The 18,835-nt window shown below is 43.8% G+C and overlaps 1 protein-coding gene across 1 annotated transcript in view; it reads right to left on the bottom strand.

Moving 5' to 3' along the window:
- Positions 1-18,835, bottom strand: part of LRRK1 (leucine-rich repeat kinase 1) — a gene marked incomplete at its 5' end in the record, with an annotated part of 55,360 nt that overhangs the window by 29,683 nt on the left and 6,842 nt on the right. The window contains 10 exons of the mRNA XM_010077198.1: positions 158-322; positions 2,356-2,570; positions 3,435-3,547; positions 4,097-4,226; positions 7,181-7,257; positions 8,393-8,505; positions 11,770-11,907; positions 12,587-12,750; positions 13,012-13,139; positions 13,664-13,890. Coding sequence (XP_010075500.1) covers positions 158-322; positions 2,356-2,570; positions 3,435-3,547; positions 4,097-4,226; positions 7,181-7,257; positions 8,393-8,505; positions 11,770-11,907; positions 12,587-12,750; positions 13,012-13,139; positions 13,664-13,890 — 1,470 coding nt within the window. The remainder of the gene's footprint in view (positions 1-157; positions 323-2,355; positions 2,571-3,434; positions 3,548-4,096; positions 4,227-7,180; positions 7,258-8,392; positions 8,506-11,769; positions 11,908-12,586; positions 12,751-13,011; positions 13,140-13,663; positions 13,891-18,835) is intronic.

Below are 18,835 nucleotides of genomic sequence, written 5' to 3'. Positions count from 1 at the left end.
TACAACGTAATGGAAAATTAATTCCAAAAGCTGGGCAAAATTCACAGCTTGTGGAGTTTTTAAAAGCAGACCAAAAAGAATCTGCAATATCACATATCTGTGTGCTGAGCCACTACTTGATAAATCGATACCCCAGAGTCCACCAGTGACTTCTTACCTCGATGTTCAGCAACCAGAACTGTAAGTTCGCCACAGCTTCTTCCCCCAGTGCCAAGTTCCATACCACTATGTACAATGCTTTGTCTGTGAAGAAACACTGATTGACTGTAGACATGCTTGCTGGGCCTCCGATATCCCAGACGTTGAACTCCACTGAATCAACCTACTTAGACAAAGAGAAGTGTTCAAATCAAACGGTTGCAGTAAATCACAGGGAGAGAATAGCTGAAGTATAAACCTACGCCTGCATAATGTATGACACAAGAAGGGTTTCAATGTCCTAATTGTGCCTCCAGGAAAGAAAAATCAACAAGCAATTGTTAAGCATGGCTACTACTTCCCCACAGGAAATCAAGACTAATTACTTGCTGCTAAAACTATAGAGGTGCCCTTGATGCTGGTAAATCTCCAGTTAATGCTGTGGATTCTCCAGTACAAACAAAGGTCTCATTCTGAGCTCTGTATTTCACTGCATCTTGAATAGAAACTGTTTCATCCTTGTCTGTGCCATACTCCTCAGGACCGTTGAAGCTACTTATCTGCCACTGTGATGGGGAACAGGAAACCCCCTGCTGAAATCACTTCCACTGAGCTCAGCCCTAACTGAGCCAAACAGAAAATAGATGCTCAGGAGATGGGAAACTTCTCAAGCCTTTCATAAACACCTCCTGCACGTTGCTCAGAGGCTTCTGACGTGTGTGTCACACCAGAGATGGGCTAGAATTACACCTACTGTAAATCAGACTCTCTGATTTTTGAGGGAACGTGTAAATGGAGGTTCTCTTCCAGGCACCCCACCATCCACACCTCCATGCAGCCCCACAATATCACTAAGAGGGAGCGCGGCTCTTGGCTTAAATGGTATTCAGGCTCCTGGTTGCAGTGGGGAGCGCCTACATACCTTGGAGGCTCTGTTGCTAAATCACTTGGTCCTGCCTGTGACTGAGCAGGAAACCAAACCCTGCTGCAGCCACCACCCTAAGAGCACCATGTAACACCAAGTTGGTTCTTTTTACTTGTCCAGGTCCAGGAACTGACTGGTCCCACATGACAAGTTACCCTGTGAGATTTCAGCAAGGAGCTAAGTATCTCAGCAGGACTCTGATCTCCCAGCATAGTCCCAGTTTGAAGTCTCCCAGAAACAGCTGGAAGAGCTTCCATATTGTTCAAACCAAGCCCTAACCAGCACCAGGACTGCTTTGTTCATCCAAAAGACCTTCAGCTGTGGATGCCTGTCTGGGGTGACAGATACTTAGAGGTAGGGACAAACGCCCATTCAGCATCTCAATCGCACTCCAGGTCTCTGATGCTGTCTAGGTTTTTATTTTACTCAGTTGCTCTTCAACACAAAATGCACAAATCCCTCCTCCCACCAAAGCCTTCTCTTTAAAGAGTCAGGCTATGCTTGCTGTTTTTCTTTCTGTCTCTGGCCTGGCACTCTTCACCGTAGAATAGCTGAACTCAGCAGGCTCCTCCACCCCTTCCAAAACAGTCTGGTGGTCATGGCTCTCATCTGGGAAGGGAGAGCCGTGCATTTGCACACCCTCCGCTCTGACAAGATCTCAGGACCAATTCCACATGCTCTAATCCTAGAGTCACTACGCAGGCAGTAGACACGGCCACTTACAAATCTCTCAAATGTCTGCATGAATTCAATGCTGTCCAAATGAGTTCAGTATGGGGTGACACGCTCCCTGAATAAGCCATCCGAGATTTGGGTGTTTAAGGTGTGCCTTACATCCCTGGAGCAGAGGTCAGGCATCCTACCTTCCACCCACCTTCCCCACCACGGACAATCCTGCTATCAAGGGAGTCCAGCTTTGGGTACTGTTGTCCCATGTTCTGGCCCCAAATCAAAAGAGAATCTGCTTTAAAGAAGCTGATTTAAAACATTGTCTCATAATCAGTGTCCAAAAACCACCAGAGCTGGGAGAGCCAGACTTTAGGCAGTCTGCACATTGTATCGTAAAGAGAGAGAGCCAAAGTTGAGTGCTCAGGAAAACAAAACTGTCCTCTAGTGCCAAGTGGAGATGAACCAGAGGAATTGTGACAGATCTAAAGACACATCACTTGTGAGGTCCTGCTCACAGGTAATGGAAACAGTTCTTTACAAAAGGGCAGGCAATTTCAACCCAAAAGGGACACTGCAGGGCTCAAATATGCCACTGGGGCTAAGGATCTTTGATTGTTTTTCACCTTTGCCTTGTGTCCCACTGGCTTGGGGAGCTCCCATTTTGTGGTACGTATGGTGGCATCGCTGTGCATCATCTGAGGGACTCTTCCTGTCTGTAGGATCTCAATCAGAGTTGACTTTCCCTGTCGTGGAGGACCGATGATGATCATCTTCATTAGCTTACACTTCTCTGCTTTGCGCAGCTGTGCTCGTAAGTACGCCAGCACTGTTTTAGGGCCTGTGGGAGGGAAGTGAACAAGCTTTATCTGTGGTTAGCAGTTACAAATGTACATATGTACCGCAGGACTGCACAAAACCTACTGCTGCAGACGTATCAGCTGAATTAATATTTTTCCTGCAGTTTCGCTGTGGGCTGAGACAACCCAGAGAATAAACAAAGAAACCTCTAGTGGACAAACCTGAGACAGAGACCCCAGAAAAAGGTCAATGCTCCGAGACTCTACAATGGAGCACTGTAAGAAGAAACAAATGCTGTGGTTCGTATGCTTCGGAAGCTCAAAGGAAACATAAAATACTAATTTAGTATTGGAAAATACTCAGTTTTTCCTTCAACTTGTATGTTTCCAGTTAAAATTAGATTTAGGCTTCAACAGTGTGCTGGAGAAGGAATAATTCCTAATAACTTGGTTCCCACAGGATTTTCTTATTAAAACACACAAAAAAGAAGACAGTATTGTAACAGATCCAAAAACCTAGCAGCTTACAATAGTCACTTCAATGTGACTGTGACTGCTGATCCTAAACACTTCAGTCTTTAGAAAGACTGTCTAAATACCCAAAAATATACACATTCAGGAAGCAAGCCACTGAATTTATCCGACATGCATACTAGAAATGAAATATTGCATTTAGAAGTCATTATTTTAACATGTGATCTATCTTAAATTGATCATATAGCTAGAGCTTAGCGCTCATTATCAAATTTGCAAATAAGTGTAGGAGGTTTCCCTCTGCAATCCCAGTTAACCTCAACAAGGGCTTGGGCGCACACTGGCTGTTCCTGTTCAGGACCATTAAAAGGAAGCAATTTTCATTATATGTTCAGTCAATTTAATAAAGAACACGCAGGATCAAGCCTTACCCTCTTTTCTGATCTCTGCAGGAACATTACTGATATTTAGTTCCTCGATATCCAGCTGCCAGAGATTAGCCAGCTGTCCAAGTTCTGGAGGAAGCTCTCGGATACCAGGGTTACTGTACAAAAACAAATAAATCTACCAACAACCAGGCTTTGTGTGTAAGTAGTTGCTCTCATGGACTCTCACATTACACTATTCTCTGCTTCCAGAAATCTTCCATTAAGATTTTAATAAGACTACTCAACACTTTAATAGTAATTTCCATCCTAAAAGTGATGTATAACCTCAATTTATCCTCAGACAGACAAGTGTAATCATCTTTACTGGATAGTTGAGGAAATAAAGGCAAAAATGATGAATTATTGACTCTAATGCTACAGAAGATGACAGCAAAAAGCTGTAATGAACTGGAGGCCCATTAGATTCCCAGGCACATTAGATTCCCAGGCTTGTGTTCAAAGCATTAGGTCATCTTCCCTAATTCAAAAGGCCAGCCTCCTCCTTATCTAAAGCAAATGATGGGCACAGTTCTAACAAGGGGCTGACTATTTTCAGCTTTTTGACTTCAAAAGCACTGGACATCTGGGGTGGGGCTCCACAGAAGGCTGGTCACTAAAACAACATGGAAACAATGCTGCATAACTTTTCCAGACCACGGACTTACTTTCCTAAATAAAGTTCTGTTAAACCTTTCAGAAGGCAAACAGACTGTGGAACAGAGTCCAGCTGATTGTCGTTCAGATAAAGGACTTCCAGAGAATCACTCAGAAATGCTGGAAACTCCAAAAAAGGACCTGCAACAAGACAGGAAACAAATTGCACCTTTCAAACATAACAGGCACCAAAGCTCTGGATCAAGAACCTTTACCTTTGTAGGCACGACACGAGGTCGTGATCCTTGTCAGGAACCACCACGACGCAACAGCAGAAAAGCAAATGCCCTTCAACAGTGACCAAACATCAACACTCCCATCTCAATTTTTTAAGATCGTTGTGATGCACATCTTTGAAGGTGATAATCTCCAGGACCTCTGGGGTGCTGACGGAGGAACTCCAGGCCTGCCAAGATGACTATACGTCAGAGGACGAGCGGCACTGTGTTTCTTGCTGTTGAATAGCTGGTAAGACCTTGTGAACCGTCCCTATTCCAGCCTAACAGCTGGCAGGGAAAGGGCATACCAAGGGCACAAGTAGTTCTTAACATGTTTTTTCCATGTTGCCTGAGAAAAGCCAGAAGTCGGTCAGAATTTATGTTCAGGCCCCCACATTGCATCCTGGAGCAATTTCTGGTGAATCAAAGTCAATAACAACAGAGAGAAAACCCCAAACTGCAGCTGCCAGACTGCTAACTTCTGTTGCCTCTAAAACACTGCCAGCATTTGCCCCTCTGTTCTGTTTTAGACCACAAGGTTTCAGGGCACTTCAGACTTCCTACATGTCTGAGCAGCAACAAGCGTATTTTGGGAGCAACCCAAGCAATAATAGCAACAACTGCATGGCTGAGTTGCTGCTGCTGCTGGAGAGGTTCAAACAAAGGGAAATTCATCTGGTTCCAAAGAGCATCATTTCACTCCACAAATTACTCCCGGGATAGCGGCATGAAAAACTGCCATGAATTGTGTTGCTGACTTAAGAGCGTCACATGTATCTACCAAGAAGCATCCTGAAGTCAAGGAAAACGAGGCCACACAGGGACAAGCAGATTCTGAGTCTCTGATTAGGAAAATACAACCAGCACCATCTGCTGCCTCCACGGTCAATAAAAGCAGCTCCCGGAGATGCAAGACACACCCTTTCTCCAGGACAGGACAATTGCACTTCCACCAAGATCTTCTTCCCTTACAGAGAAGACTTGAGGAACTGTAACTAAACTTAGCCAAGAAAGAAAAAAAAAAAAAAAAAAAGAAAGAAGAAAAAAAAATGAAAGAGTTTCTCTCAGGAGCAAATTCCCCAGTTCTAATATTAAGAGTGTTTCAAGCCTCAGCTAGGATCAGAAAAGGAGTAAGATAGAGTCCCACTGTCTGCAGGGGTGTTTTATATACGTGACAGGACTGTCTAGTGTGGGCAGGGTGTCACAGTCCACCTTTGAGTTTTCTAATAAAAAATCATCTTTGGGATTATTTTTAGGAGAACAGCAGGCTTATTCATAGGTTCAATTCACTTCCTTTCTGGCTCATCGCTGGACTTAAACTTTTCATTGTTCCTCTTCAGTATGCACCTAGGTACAGACAGATTTAGTGCCTCCTGGACACGTAGGAGCAAACACCTAAAATAGTAGCGATACTCTGAATTCTCCAAAGAGTCCCAGGGAGAAAGGAGTGTACTATATTAGAAGGAAGCTCGAGGTGTTTATGAATTGTAATTATTTATTCATGAGTTATTTATGATTTCTCTGGCTTGAGCTCAAATTTTCTTCTAAAGAACTGTAGAAAAATTAAAACAAAGTATATTTTTGGGTGAGTAAATGCCACCAACACCACATGCGTGTGCAAGTAGTTATTCTGAGATTTATCAATCACGTACAGTGGGCATCCATAAATTATTCTCTTTAAATAATCTAGACTTGAGTAAACAGCTTTGTTGGTAAAATCCTATGAAAACCTGCCCCCCACCTCGCTAGGAGACTTCTGTGAGCAGCTGATGTACTCCAGCTTCTGTTTTCTCTTGATGTTCTTTAAATTCTTGGCCACATCCTCTAGTCTCACCAAGCTATGCTTGGCAGAGGAACAGAGAGAAAAAGATGAGCTGGCTTTGCTCTGTCTCTGTGGCTATTCAACCGTGGCACCAGCCAGGTGGGCTTCTCTGCGTCCTCCTGCAACCTAAGGCAACCTCAGGCAGCTCGAAGTTGCACCGGGGTATTATGTGCCACGAAAAATGATATAGGATTAGCCTTGCCTCGAGGTCTAGGTAGAGCCTGTGCCTCCCAGGTGAGCAGACCGGAGGCTAGGACCTCCAATCCCAACCTTCAGCCATGGCTGGACTTGGTGCATTTACCAGTTCTACCTATTCGCGTTGACCTGAGATAGTGCACAATTTTCAGGGGAAACCGAGAAAAGCCTTTGCTGCAGGAGGGCCTCTCCCTCCCACGAGCAGCTGAGGGCTGCTCAGATGTGCATCACAAAGACACCAGCTCTATTCCACTCTGCAATTTGCAAAGAATGCTTTAGAGCAAGCCATTCTTCAGGCAGACGAGAATGAGAAAGCTCTCCAAGTGCTTTAAAATAAAACAAACAAAAAGAAATGCACTTAAGTCCCACAGAGAGCAGGAAACTGTGCAAATATCTTCAGATATTCCTTTGTTCTCTCTGGGATTTCATGTGCATGAATCCAGAACATCTCTTCTGCTCTGCCCCAAACTGTGGGTGCACAGAAACAGGGGAAAACATGCAATTCACTAATTCAGCAACAGAAACAATCCTAAGAGTAATAAGACTAATTATGGGTTAATTTCCCTTCAACATATACTCTGGCTAAAAAGAATAATGTTCATGAAAAGAATAAAAGCTCAATGAAAGAAACAGGTTTCACTCATTCTTCATCTGTCTATATCGATGGTACCAACCAGCTGCACCATTTCTTTCAAAACATTTTATCTAAATGTATTTCCTCTTAATTTAAAGGCTATTGCACTTAAAATTGTCGATGAATTTACAGATTTCCCTCCAGCCAAACTCCACAGATTCCTGTTGCTTCATAGCTCAGATTCTCAGCACTTGCTTCCCTGCATTTGCACCGCCGTGTACCTTACCTGCCTCTGGGCCACACCGCACCCTGTTCTTCGTGGTGAAAAAGGGAATCCGCTTTGTTTTAAATCCCTCGTCACTCCTGCAGGCAAAACAAAATGGTGAGAAAAGAGCTTGGATGTGGCAGTTGAGAACTGTGCTGGAGCTGCGTGCCCAGGACACTGCGCAGTGCAGAGCCTGGCCCCTCTCAAGGCTGCGGGATTCACTGCACGGCTCTTAGGGGTTCCTGTCTGCTTTGGAGAGCTAGGATTGAAACCTGCTGTGCAATCACAGAGCTGGACTCCACCAACACTTGTCCAGGCCCAATGGTTTTCTTCTGGCAAATTAACAGAGCTCTGCAAGGCAGCGCTTTCGGCTCCCAGGGCGAGAGCACTTGACCCCCGGCTTTATGGGTGTCAAGGTTAAGTAGGCTGTCAAAGAGCAAATTGAACAAGCTTCAGGAGACGCGCTGGAGAACCGACCTGCTGCCGTCCCCTGCTCTCACCAGAGAGTCTCTGACAAGATGACCCAACATCATGACTCTGGAAATGCACCGAGACATTAAAAAAACCCCAGTAATTTGTATTTAGCAACTGACACAGCAACTCATAAGAACTCCAGAAAATTTGCTGGACAGGCACCCAAACGAGAAGATGGAAGTATAACACAATTCAGTGCAGTTCTGGAGAAGACAAGGGACTTTTAACTCCCTTGTGCTAAACATCCCTTGTGTAATTTCTAAATAGAAGAACATCACTCTTTTATTGGACGACCTCATGAACATCAGTCTTCTCTATGAACTTGCAGCTGGTTAGACTTCCATTTAAACCGAAGATTTTTCATTTTTTCCAAAACAATACTCCCACGCTAACTACAAACTGCAGTCCAGCTAGATGGTTTACAGTTAAGATCTGCTCCCCACAAACTAGTGTTTGTAGTGATGAACCACACACCGGGTTAAAGAAATTTCTACATGCTCTGAAATTAAACTGCCATTATCAGTAATCTATCCACTTAATAAATGATATAGCAGGCTAAATGCCCAAAGAATCAGTAAAGGATAATTCATCACTGTCACAGGCACACAATATACTTGGAGACACGGTATGTGGATATCAATGCCTTCTACGCAGGTGATTAATTCACTGCTGACACCCTTTGTATTTCACAAGGGATTGGGTTTGCTATTATTTCTTCAGCTTTTGTTTTCTCAGACAAAATTTGAAAGAAACACTTACTTCCCAAGTTGGTTTTTTGAAAGATCCAATGATTTAAGTTGTTTGCAATTCCACTTATCTTGTGAAGGCAATGTAACTAACTGATTTCCCAGCAGCTTCAGGGACACCAAAGCCTAAAAAGAGGAATAGCCTAAAGTCAGAAGACAGAATCCATCAAACGCACAGAAAGAGGTTTTTTAGCATGTCCATTAAATAACAGCAACGCAAAGAGAGAACATCTTATTCATCAGAACATCCTGTCCATTCTGCCGAGCATGCAAACATTTCCTTTTTGTCTCCAGCAAATATATTTCCTGCACGAAGCAACACCACTATTAGTTCTGGGAGATTATTAGTCTACTTGCTGACAGATTCAATTGGAAACAACCCATAGAAGAGGACATTGTATTCTTAGCGAGGAAACCTTACCAAATGGAAAAGAACAGTATGATTTACCTACACAGTATGCCACATATAAGACTTCTCATCTGTATGTATGTGCAAGCTAGCGCCAGAGTGGGCTTACGTCTGTTGGATCTGCATGAGATCAACATACAAAATGGGAACTATTGCACACAAGGAGAATTTTTAATTGCTTTGTTATTACATGTCTATTAAAATGGAAAGGATTTATATTAACTTTCCAAGATTTATACAAGCTACCCGTCTACTTTTTTTTCCTCACACAGAAATTTTAAAACCAAGTGCAGCTGATTTGTACAGTTAACACCATACAGATAGGACTCAGCTGCAAATACCACGAATAAGGTTAAACACAAGCTCTCCTTTAGATTTAACTGAAATATTAAAGAAAAAAAAAAATGTAGTTCCCACTGCAGTTTCCATGCAGATTTGTAAAGTTTATGCTCTTCCATCTGCTCTTAAAAATAATGTTGAGGTTCAAACAATCATTTTCATTTGCTTGAAAATCCAATTTTCAACTGAAAACCAGTGTTCTATGTAGAGTTTCCAACTGATTTATTCTGCAAGTTCCCCCCATGAAAACCGAGATAAGCAGAATGTCAGCTGAATTATGTCGTGCTGCAAGTACAGCAGTATTAATGAATTATACCCCATGGAAATCATGTTTTACCAGCAGAGACTTCAGCTTCAAGTGTGTTAAATGTTTTATGTGCTCCACATAATATAAAAGGTTTATGCCCCTTTTCATCAAGCAGGATTAACAATGTCTCATGAAGCCAGTCTGTTGGCCTTCCTCCCCCTTTTCTCAGATTGGAAAAATATGAGGTATCCATGTGACATAAGCAATGGACACCCAGCAGTTGCTGGAATGGCAATTATCATGCAAAACGCTCCCTCTAGCGATAAGAGATGGGCAGCACTGGGCTTTGGTGGGACTTGGGGAAGGTAAAGTAAAAAATAAAACAAATATTAAATAAGTAAAATATAAAATTGCAGATATGCAGCGTGAACCACTAGAGGAAAGGGTCAGAAAACCATGCAAACTATAAAACCCTCCCTGCCACTCTTAACAGCCAATGCTTTTATTATCACTAGTCTTCCACTGGCTCGAACCTCCCGCTGGAAAGAAGACCCGGTCCTTCCTTGGCGCCTGCTGTCGAGCTCTCTCCAAGTATCAGCATGGGGCTGTTCAACGACAATGCTTCAAACTCCTCTCCCCCGAAATATCCCTGAGCAGGGGGTGGGAGGAAAGGGAGGCTACACGTTCCAGAATTAGCACAAACTTTGCTCTGTGTGGTCTAGCTGGGGTGCTTCATTTTCAGTCAACTGTATCCATGTTACATGTCCCCCACAAAGGCTGACAAAGGCTGCTCTCCAGGAGAGCCGAGAGCCTGGTGAGATTATATGCAATGCTTATGTGCCTGCACTGTAGGGGGAAAATTAGTGACTTTCAACTGGCTGTGGCTCTTCGTGACTGTAATTCTGGAGATCACTAGTCCTCGTTTTGCAATTGCCTGTTCTCTCTCATCTCTAACTTCTCCATTTTTGCTGCCTTTCAGGAAGAGAGCAGGTGCCTCCAGAAGTGAGACGATGGCAGCAGCAGACAACTTCCTTCAAACCTACTGCCGCAGGGTGGAAAAAGGGCTCTGGTGCGTTAAGATTATACCAGAGAGAAGAAACTGCAGCATCCAGATTAAGCTGCCTGGGTCTGCTCGTGGTGTGGAAAAGCTGACCAGAGTCTTACCTGAATAATTCCACCGAAAGAGGGTCAGGTCTCCTCAAGAGAAACAAACTAGCCGTACTCACTGACACGAACTCTAAAACCAAGGAGTAGTGCAAGCCAGGGCTGATCTAGGCATGGGCTTTCACCTTCTAGTTGCTCACCAAACTCTAGCCTTTGGGGGATGGAAAATACCTGCTATTTCTTTCTTTTATTTAGGCAAGGCTGAAGAGATATGGATAAGGACTGGCATTATTTAAGGCAGCCAAAGCTCACTAAGGTTGAAGGCAGACCATCAGCAGTGATTGCACCGAGGTCTTCTCTGATGCCCTGTACTGGTGCCTTCACATCCCTCTGCAGCCTCTGAGCTGCAGCACCCGAAGAAGTACGCCGTTGAAACACCATCTAGTGTTTAATATCTGCCATGATAGCTCCCACCCACTGGGCTTATTTTTAATGCATTCAGAAAAAACAAGTTTCAGAGACAATAGTCCATAGGATTCATTCTGTTTCAGGAGAAATGCCAATTGAAACCAAATGGTTACCAGAAAGCAAAGCCAAATCTGCAGAGATCATTAAAAACAACTGAAGGAGCAACAACTCTTCTTCCAGGCAGGACCAAGAGGCACCTTTGCAGCAGACTTCTGAGGTCCAAATTGGTCATGAATATGAACCCTCACTTCAGCATCTTTCCCACAGAGGCCAGCGGTGAAAATTATGAAACTTTTGCACAAAGATTTACCTCTGTTTCTACCTCTATGACCCTGAGTTTCACAATCTAGAAGAGAAGCTTGGAGGAAACCCCCAAGTTCTGCTTTGTTTTGTGTTGAAACCATGTGAAGCCACAAATTCAGAAGAATTTTGAAGTAAAACTATGGGTATCTGATGTCCACTGGCAAGAATTATTTAATCTGCACAAGCTTAAAGATAAGAAAGATGCCAACTAGCATTGTTTAGGGCATTCAAACATGCCACTTTCAGCACAGAAAGACTTAATCCTTAATTGCACAACGCTGGTGTGCCAGATTAAGAAAAAACACAACTACTTGTGAGCACACATGAGTACATCTGTATTTCAATGGCTGGAGGTTGCAGCTACAATGCAGTGGCTGTCTTCCCAACAGCGCTCACAAAATTTGAAAACCACATACAACCAAGGTAGTCTCCTACCTTAACCAGGCAGCCACTCCTACGACTTCGAGGTCTGAGCAGGTATTAAGAGAAGTACTGTGAAGCAGGAAGAAATGTCACTTACTTCAAGTTGGAAGAGTCCCGGTGGAACTTCTTTGAGTGAGTTCTCAGAAAAATCCACTTCTCTGAGGTGATTTTTCCAGAAAATAGTCAATGCGTCAGGTAGGAATTCCAGTGAGTTTCTAGATGCTTTACAACATTTCTGGAAAATATAAAAGGAAAAACACCCACAGAGTAGTAATAATCTCTTTAAACAATGAGGTAGATCAGCTGTCACATGTTTAAGGCATTAGTAAATTCATTCTAGGTGATCTCTTTAGATATTTTGATCTAGATAAATTATTGTGCATGCAGGCACATAAGATTTGCTGAGGAGAGGCACCCAATTGATGGGCAAATTCTTTGGTGGTCAAAAAGTATTTCAAAAGTTATTTTGAAAATTATCCCGGCCTGCTTTTTGACCATAAACAAACACTTCATTATCCTGTTCTCTTGCTATCTCTGTAATACTGAGGAATAAAGTCACAGTGATGGCTGGATATAGATGCCCCAGTCAGCCACAAGTTTGGGCAAAGTTAACTTTGAATGAAGATTGAGTGTTCTGTAAAATGATCCTAGCAACAGAGAAAATGAATACATCCACATAAGACATGTTTCTAGAAGTTTTCCACCAATGCCATCAACGTGGTAAGAACAGGGCAGAACCTCAGAAAGACTTGATCTGAGACCCATAAACAGAATCAAGCACGGGCACTCCTACAGAAACAGAACAACCTTTTAGCCTGAGACATCTGACAGCTTTTTAAGCATCACAGTATATTTTTCTGCATTGTTTCAACAGCTTTTTCAGCCTCTGACTCTGCCAGAGCAGTTCGACTTACCAAGGGGCAGGCCCAGGGATCTGGAAACACTTTCAGCTGATTTCTGGAAACATTCAGTATGTTTAGGGACTTGAAGCAGTATAGAAAAACCGTTGGAAGTTCCACCAACCTGTTGTCAGAGACGTCAAACTCCTGCAGCTTCCTTAAACCAATCCAATTAGTTGCTAGAAAACACAAATTGTGGACCTGGTGTAAGCATGATAGCAGTCTGATCCAGCAAGGTAGTGCAGACTTGCTAGATAAAAGCCAAAGGATTTCATGAGTGCTAAAAACCAGCCAGGTCTTTTCATGTACTTTGGACAAAGGGTTGAGAGGTGCTGAGCATCTGTAGCTAATACTGTCTTTAAGTCATTATTAAAACGGTTTGGGGTCCTCCCTTACAAATCAGGTTTTGAAATGTAAGCATAACACTGGACTGTACGTACTGTTCTCCTCGTCAAATAACTTCTCCATATGGTTTCTGGAAGCGATGAGTTTTTTAAGGTTTTTAAGATGTAGGAATCCAGAAGGGAGAGTAGAGAGCCTGTTACTGGATACATCGACCTCGAGTAACCTGTGAGTACAGAAGATACTCAGTCAGGCATCAATAAAACGCTAGCAAAGACTCCTGTTGCCATAGACATCTATTTCACCAGGATAGCTTTAGATCTGAATGAAAGCAGGTGGAATGCGCTCTCACAAGGCAAAGCAAAAATCCTGATTTAGAAAATTAACCCTTCCAGGAAGTGGTCCGGATAGACAGTAGATCAGATAATTGATATAAGCCAGCAAATGTCAACCTGAGTCAGCTCTGGGCTTGCACTTAGAGGAGTGGGGCTCACCAGAACTGGAGAAAAGCAGATGCAACATGAGACAATACAGGAAGAAAAGTCCCTACACTTGTCCTGCCAACTAACTTGTAAACACTGAGAATGCAGAAGAGCAAATCTTAGGTTAAACCTTGCAGCAGACAGAAAATAAACCAAGAAGCTCCCGCATATGCTCTTCACTTCTGCAGCTTCACACAAGGCCAACTGACTCATTTGCACCTTGCTCTCTGTACGGGTTCGGTTTGCTGCAGGCATTCAGCGCACACACCTTGTACATATAATTTCATCGGATGACTGTACACTGGGTAACTCCGTCAGCTGATTGTCAGCCAGGCTGAGCTTCCTGAGGTTTATCAGGCCCCATGGGATCACGGATGGAAGGGAGACCAGGCAGTTGGCAGAGAGATCAAGCTCAGTTATTTGACAGGAGATATCAATCAGCCAGTCCAGATCCACCCAGGGCAGTTTGAGGTTTGACCAGTTCACACACAAAGCCTGCATATGTCAAACAGAGAAGAGAAAACTGCATTAGTAAAAATCCCGATTGCTCTCAGCCTGTGTTACACCACTGGGAATCTGGCAGATCAGAGCACAGACCATAAACATTTTGCTCACTGTCCAATCTGCTTCTAGGAATTAAACTGACTCAGAGATAAGTCATGCCTGGATATCAGCAGCCTCCCCCATCTCGCTGCTCCATGATCTCACCCCAAAGGCCACGAGGAAGCACAAGCAGGGGACCTGGACTTCTTTGCCAGTCCCATGAAGGGTGAGCTGCCCTTCCCTGAAACCAGAACTCTCATCCGAGAGCTGGACAGGCTCTAACAGTCTGTTCATCCAGCAATGTGCAGAGAGTTTCCATGGGGCTGGGCTCCCTGCCTCACAAGATGCATTCACGCACTACGCTAGTGGCATGATACGGACAGATCATGGAAACCCATCTGAAATCCAGACTCCGCAGCCCAAACCACACTCAGATCTCCACAGGACTCTGAACGCCAACAGAGGCCAGGCAGGTCCAGAGCAGTCTGCCTCTGACACCCTCGCAGATCATTGCTTGTGCCTCTGTAGAGAGGACAGGGACAGATCTGCTGAGAGTGGTCATGACTTCTTAGGAGGAGGCCTGTTGCCGGAATAATACATACCCAGGCACTCCTCTTCCATCTCAAACCTTCCAACAACAAGCAGCCAACCCACTCTGGGGAAGGTTAAGGTTTTACAAAGGAACATCTGTGAAAGGCAAGGAAACACCCACTTATAAGGCATTTCTGAACACTAGAAATTTGCTCAGTATCATTTAGAAAGATATTTTAGTATCTGAGAGACATGATTTTGGCAGTTGTCTCCTTTCTAGATAATGTTCTGCTGCTTTTGACAGTAAGACGAGGAAGTTGTTTTATCCTCTTTTGGAAAAAAAAAACCAAACCAGAAGCTGTTGTGAAAGGCATAACTACTTATTTCAGACTCTAGCACAGACAGAAGAAAACGTGAACACATAATGGTTATCAACGCAAGTAAACAACCTGAGGCTTCATTTTCAAGATCACCTCATTGTGTTCCAATGGGATCTATGTCCCAAAATACACATTCTTAAAATGTTAGTCCCAAAACATTTTCATAAGCTCAGTGTTTATATATAAGTCACCCCAAAAGCAGCCTCAATGAAGCGACCATTCATCCTCCACCAGGAGGCAGCAGGGACTCAACAGCAAATTTAATTTGTTTTCCAATTCCCAGTATTTAGCACTTAAGATTTTTAACCCCTAATTTAAAATTAAACAAAACATATTTTGGGAAGAGAGAGCAAGATAAGGGAAACAGAAGTCTATCTTGAATTCCCGTTTGAGACTTAGAACTCCAATTAAGGAAGATCACACAGTTCAAATGTCCAGGAGAATAGAATAAAGGGTAAGCACACACAGTTGCACTTCTCAGAAACTGATAGCAATTGTATCTAGTGCAGGCATGGTGCTTTTCAAATGTTCACTAGTGAAGCCTCAGGACATCCCTGCAAATATGAACGGAAATATTACGTCTATTGTATCACTGGGGAAACCAAGGCAGAGAGCACAAGGTGTTTGTCTGAAGCTACATTCACAGTCTCACCACAAGGCATCCATATAAAACACAGCAGGCCAGTAGCAACAAGAAATCAAATTAAGCGGAGTATCCCCTGCTACTGCAAAATATACCGTACCTAAACGGAGTGACACTGCGAAGCTTTCGCACTGGCACTAAACATCCTCTGCTTTGCTGTTTGATTTTCCAAGTCTGTATATTTAACAGAATTTAAAACAAGAGTTTGTGAGCAGGAGTCTGTCTGTAGTTCTCTGTAATTTTCTCTTCACCTGTAACAGCCCAAGACTGAGGTTGTTTACATCACTGGAGAGCAATCAGGTGTGATTTATGGTAACAGAGCATAAACACACAGGTGAGACTCCTTCTGCCATCCCTAGCTACCCCACACTTCACGAGACACGTAGGAATGTGGTACGGATGCTAAGGGACAGGAGGATCTTCCCAGCATGAGGAAACCTCACTGGGGAAGAGCACGTTTGTGCTGAGACACTTGACTATTTTTTTCCTAGTTCCTTCAATTGCCCCAAGAGCTTGTAACAGGAGGCAGATCCCTAAATCCAGACAATGCAGGGCACCAGCTCCACACTACAAACAAAATCCTCAAGTAGTATTGACAAATCTGGCTACTTACATAAACATTCAGGGCACTACTCTGTCTTATAACGTTATCATTATTTCAGGGAGCGAATTTTCAGCTGGTTTAGCTTCCAGCCGAGGTCACCAAAAACTGACTGACAATGGTATCGACGCAAGAGGAGGGAGGAGCGCGTGGCTGGGGACAGGAGGAGGGCAGCATCACTGTAGCTCCATCCTAGATCAGCTAAGTTTGCCCCTGGTAGAAATACAGCTTAATCAGCGATGCGATTCTCTTACCGATGTTGCTTATACCATATTGTGGTTTCTAGTCAAGCCAGCAAAAGCGTTTTTATGCCAGGACAATTAAATATACACCATAACTTCTGCTCATACAGAAGAAAAACCATCACCCTCCTACCTAACAGTGCTGGAGAAAATAAATAATGCTCTGCATTAGCAAAATCACATACCACAAACACCCCTCGTTTAGGAAAGAGTTAAGCAAAGACCTGATCCCAAACTACACGTGCTTCATGTAGGTTTTTAATAGGAATGGCTTCTTCAGGCTAGAAGAGAAAGGTGGAACAAAAGGGGGCTTATAAGGAAGATAGGGACAGACTTTTTAGTGAGGTCTGTTGCAACAGGACAAGGGGGAATGGGTTTAAACTAAAAGAGAGTAGATTTAGACTAGATATAAGGAAGAAATTGTTTACAATGACGGTGGTTAAACACTGAAACAGGTTGCCCGCAGAGGTGGTAGATGCTCCATCCCTGGAAACATTCAAGGTCAGGTTTGACGAGGCTCTGAGTAACTCTGATCTAGGTGAAGATGTCTCTGCTCACTGCAGCGGGGTTGGACTAGATGACCTTTAAAGGTCCCTTCCAACCCAAACCATTTTATGATTCTATAATTCAATTACAGCAACATTTCCCCTTCCCCCAGGGGAGCCAGGAGTGAAAACGCACTGCAGACTCCAACTCCCTCTTTTCTCTTCCTGCTTGAACTGCTCCCACAAAGCTGAAAAAAAAAAAAATCAGGAAAAAGAACTGATGGTGCTTATCCCCTCCCTCAGTTCCCACTCTGCTTCAAGGTGATGCTCTTCACAGTGAGCCCAGGCTCTTACTTCAGTACAAAAAAAGTACTTGTCCTTGAGTACGACGACAAATGCAGTAATAATAAGATCTATAGCCTGCTTTTATCGGGTGCAAGCAGCACCATGAGTCTCTCCTGCTTCTCATTTCAGACTGATACTCATCTCTATTTTGCATTTAGATGGCAGTGTATCGTTTACCTCAAAAATGCAGAGCTATGGCCTCAGGGTATTTAATGTGATAGAAAGATACCTGTGGAATTCAGATAGTGACCTCGAACACCACAGAAGAGATTATGAAATCCAACACCTGCTATGAATGCTGCGGCATAGGTGTCCCCAGCTCCTGGGCAGCTTTCCGAATCTATTTGCACAGTCCTCCTCCTCATCCATAGCTCTGGACTGACAGTGCCTCTTCTGCCAGACTGCTGCAAATCGGAGGATCAGCCAAGCCCCTTCGTCTGACTTAGGGACGACGGACCAAATTCACCTCGGTGCTAGTAACCTCAGCGGAGTTACGTTAGAGGTTTACTTGGCTCAGCACTCTGCAGTGAAAACATAATTAAGTGAAAGAAAGCCTGATAGCAATGGCCACGAAGAGAGGGGATTTCCTCCCCAACTCATACCTAATCATCTCTGCTATCTTCCCAGAAAAGCCTGTTTCTTTGATGCCAAATGTCTGTGCTAATGAACTCGCAGAGCCCAGTGATCAGCTCAGCCCTTCTCCGTTTGGCACCAGCCGGTGAGCTCTGTGCTCAAAGGAGAGAGGGACGGTGGCTAGAGGCTGTCAGCTCCTGGACACAGCCTGCCTTGGGTGGCTCACTGCTCTTCAGAAGGGCAAGGAAAACCTCTGCAGACTCCCCTCTCCTGCCAAGGAAAGAATTTCTCAAGATGAATTCTGAAAACTACATGGAAATCTTCTACTGCAGTCATGTCAGGGGATGCGCTGAGGAAGACAAGGGACTGGAAATTGTGCAGAAGAAAGACACCCTGCTGCTCTTGGGCAAGCGATGAACTCCAAATACAAAAAAAAAATATTTACTTAAATTTGAGACCTTTTGGTAAGGTGGTTAAAAAAGAAAGCCCGTTGCGCGTTCCTCCTAACTGATGTGACGTGCCTCAACAGAACCTCACTCTCGCCGTAGACAGGATATTCTGAGGACGGTGATCTAATTTCTCCATCAATAACGCTGCTGTGAATCTTGAGTGGAACTGCTGCAGATTTCTTTACCGGTGGTGATGTAACTGAGATGAGCCAGGTAAAGAAATCAGCAGAGATTCACACACACACGCACGCATTTGTATTGTGTATAAAATTCTTGGCAAAACATTTCCTGGGGAAAATGCAACAGTTTAAGCTCTTTTCTGGTTTGTAATGGGGGTTGGGAAAAAAAAAAATCATGCTGCACACACTGGAAAGTTGCATGTGTCTCCATGCTGTCTACACCTATCGAAGTCTGGAATCTGTGCCCAGCACTTTTACTGCAGGGTTTTTTTTGGCATTTGCTACCTGTTCCTGTAAAAACGGAGCACTTCTCCTCTTTAGCAAGTCAGTGGTTTGCTGTGGAGATAAATTTACGCCAGAAAAAAAAAAAAAAAAGAGAAACAGATATTAGAAAAATGAGCTGTAACTCATTCTGTGCCTCAGAAAGGGCAGCACTGTGCAGAGGGCGATGGCTGCCTGGAAGGTGTGG

This window comes from Pterocles gutturalis, unplaced genomic scaffold (genome assembly GCF_000699245.1).
Source record: "Pterocles gutturalis isolate BGI_N339 unplaced genomic scaffold, ASM69924v1 scaffold27293, whole genome shotgun sequence".
Classification (NCBI taxonomy): domain Eukaryota; kingdom Metazoa; phylum Chordata; class Aves; order Pterocliformes; family Pteroclidae; genus Pterocles; species Pterocles gutturalis.
Note: the sequence above shows the minus strand (reverse complement) of the source record. Positions and strands in the feature narration are given on the sequence as shown.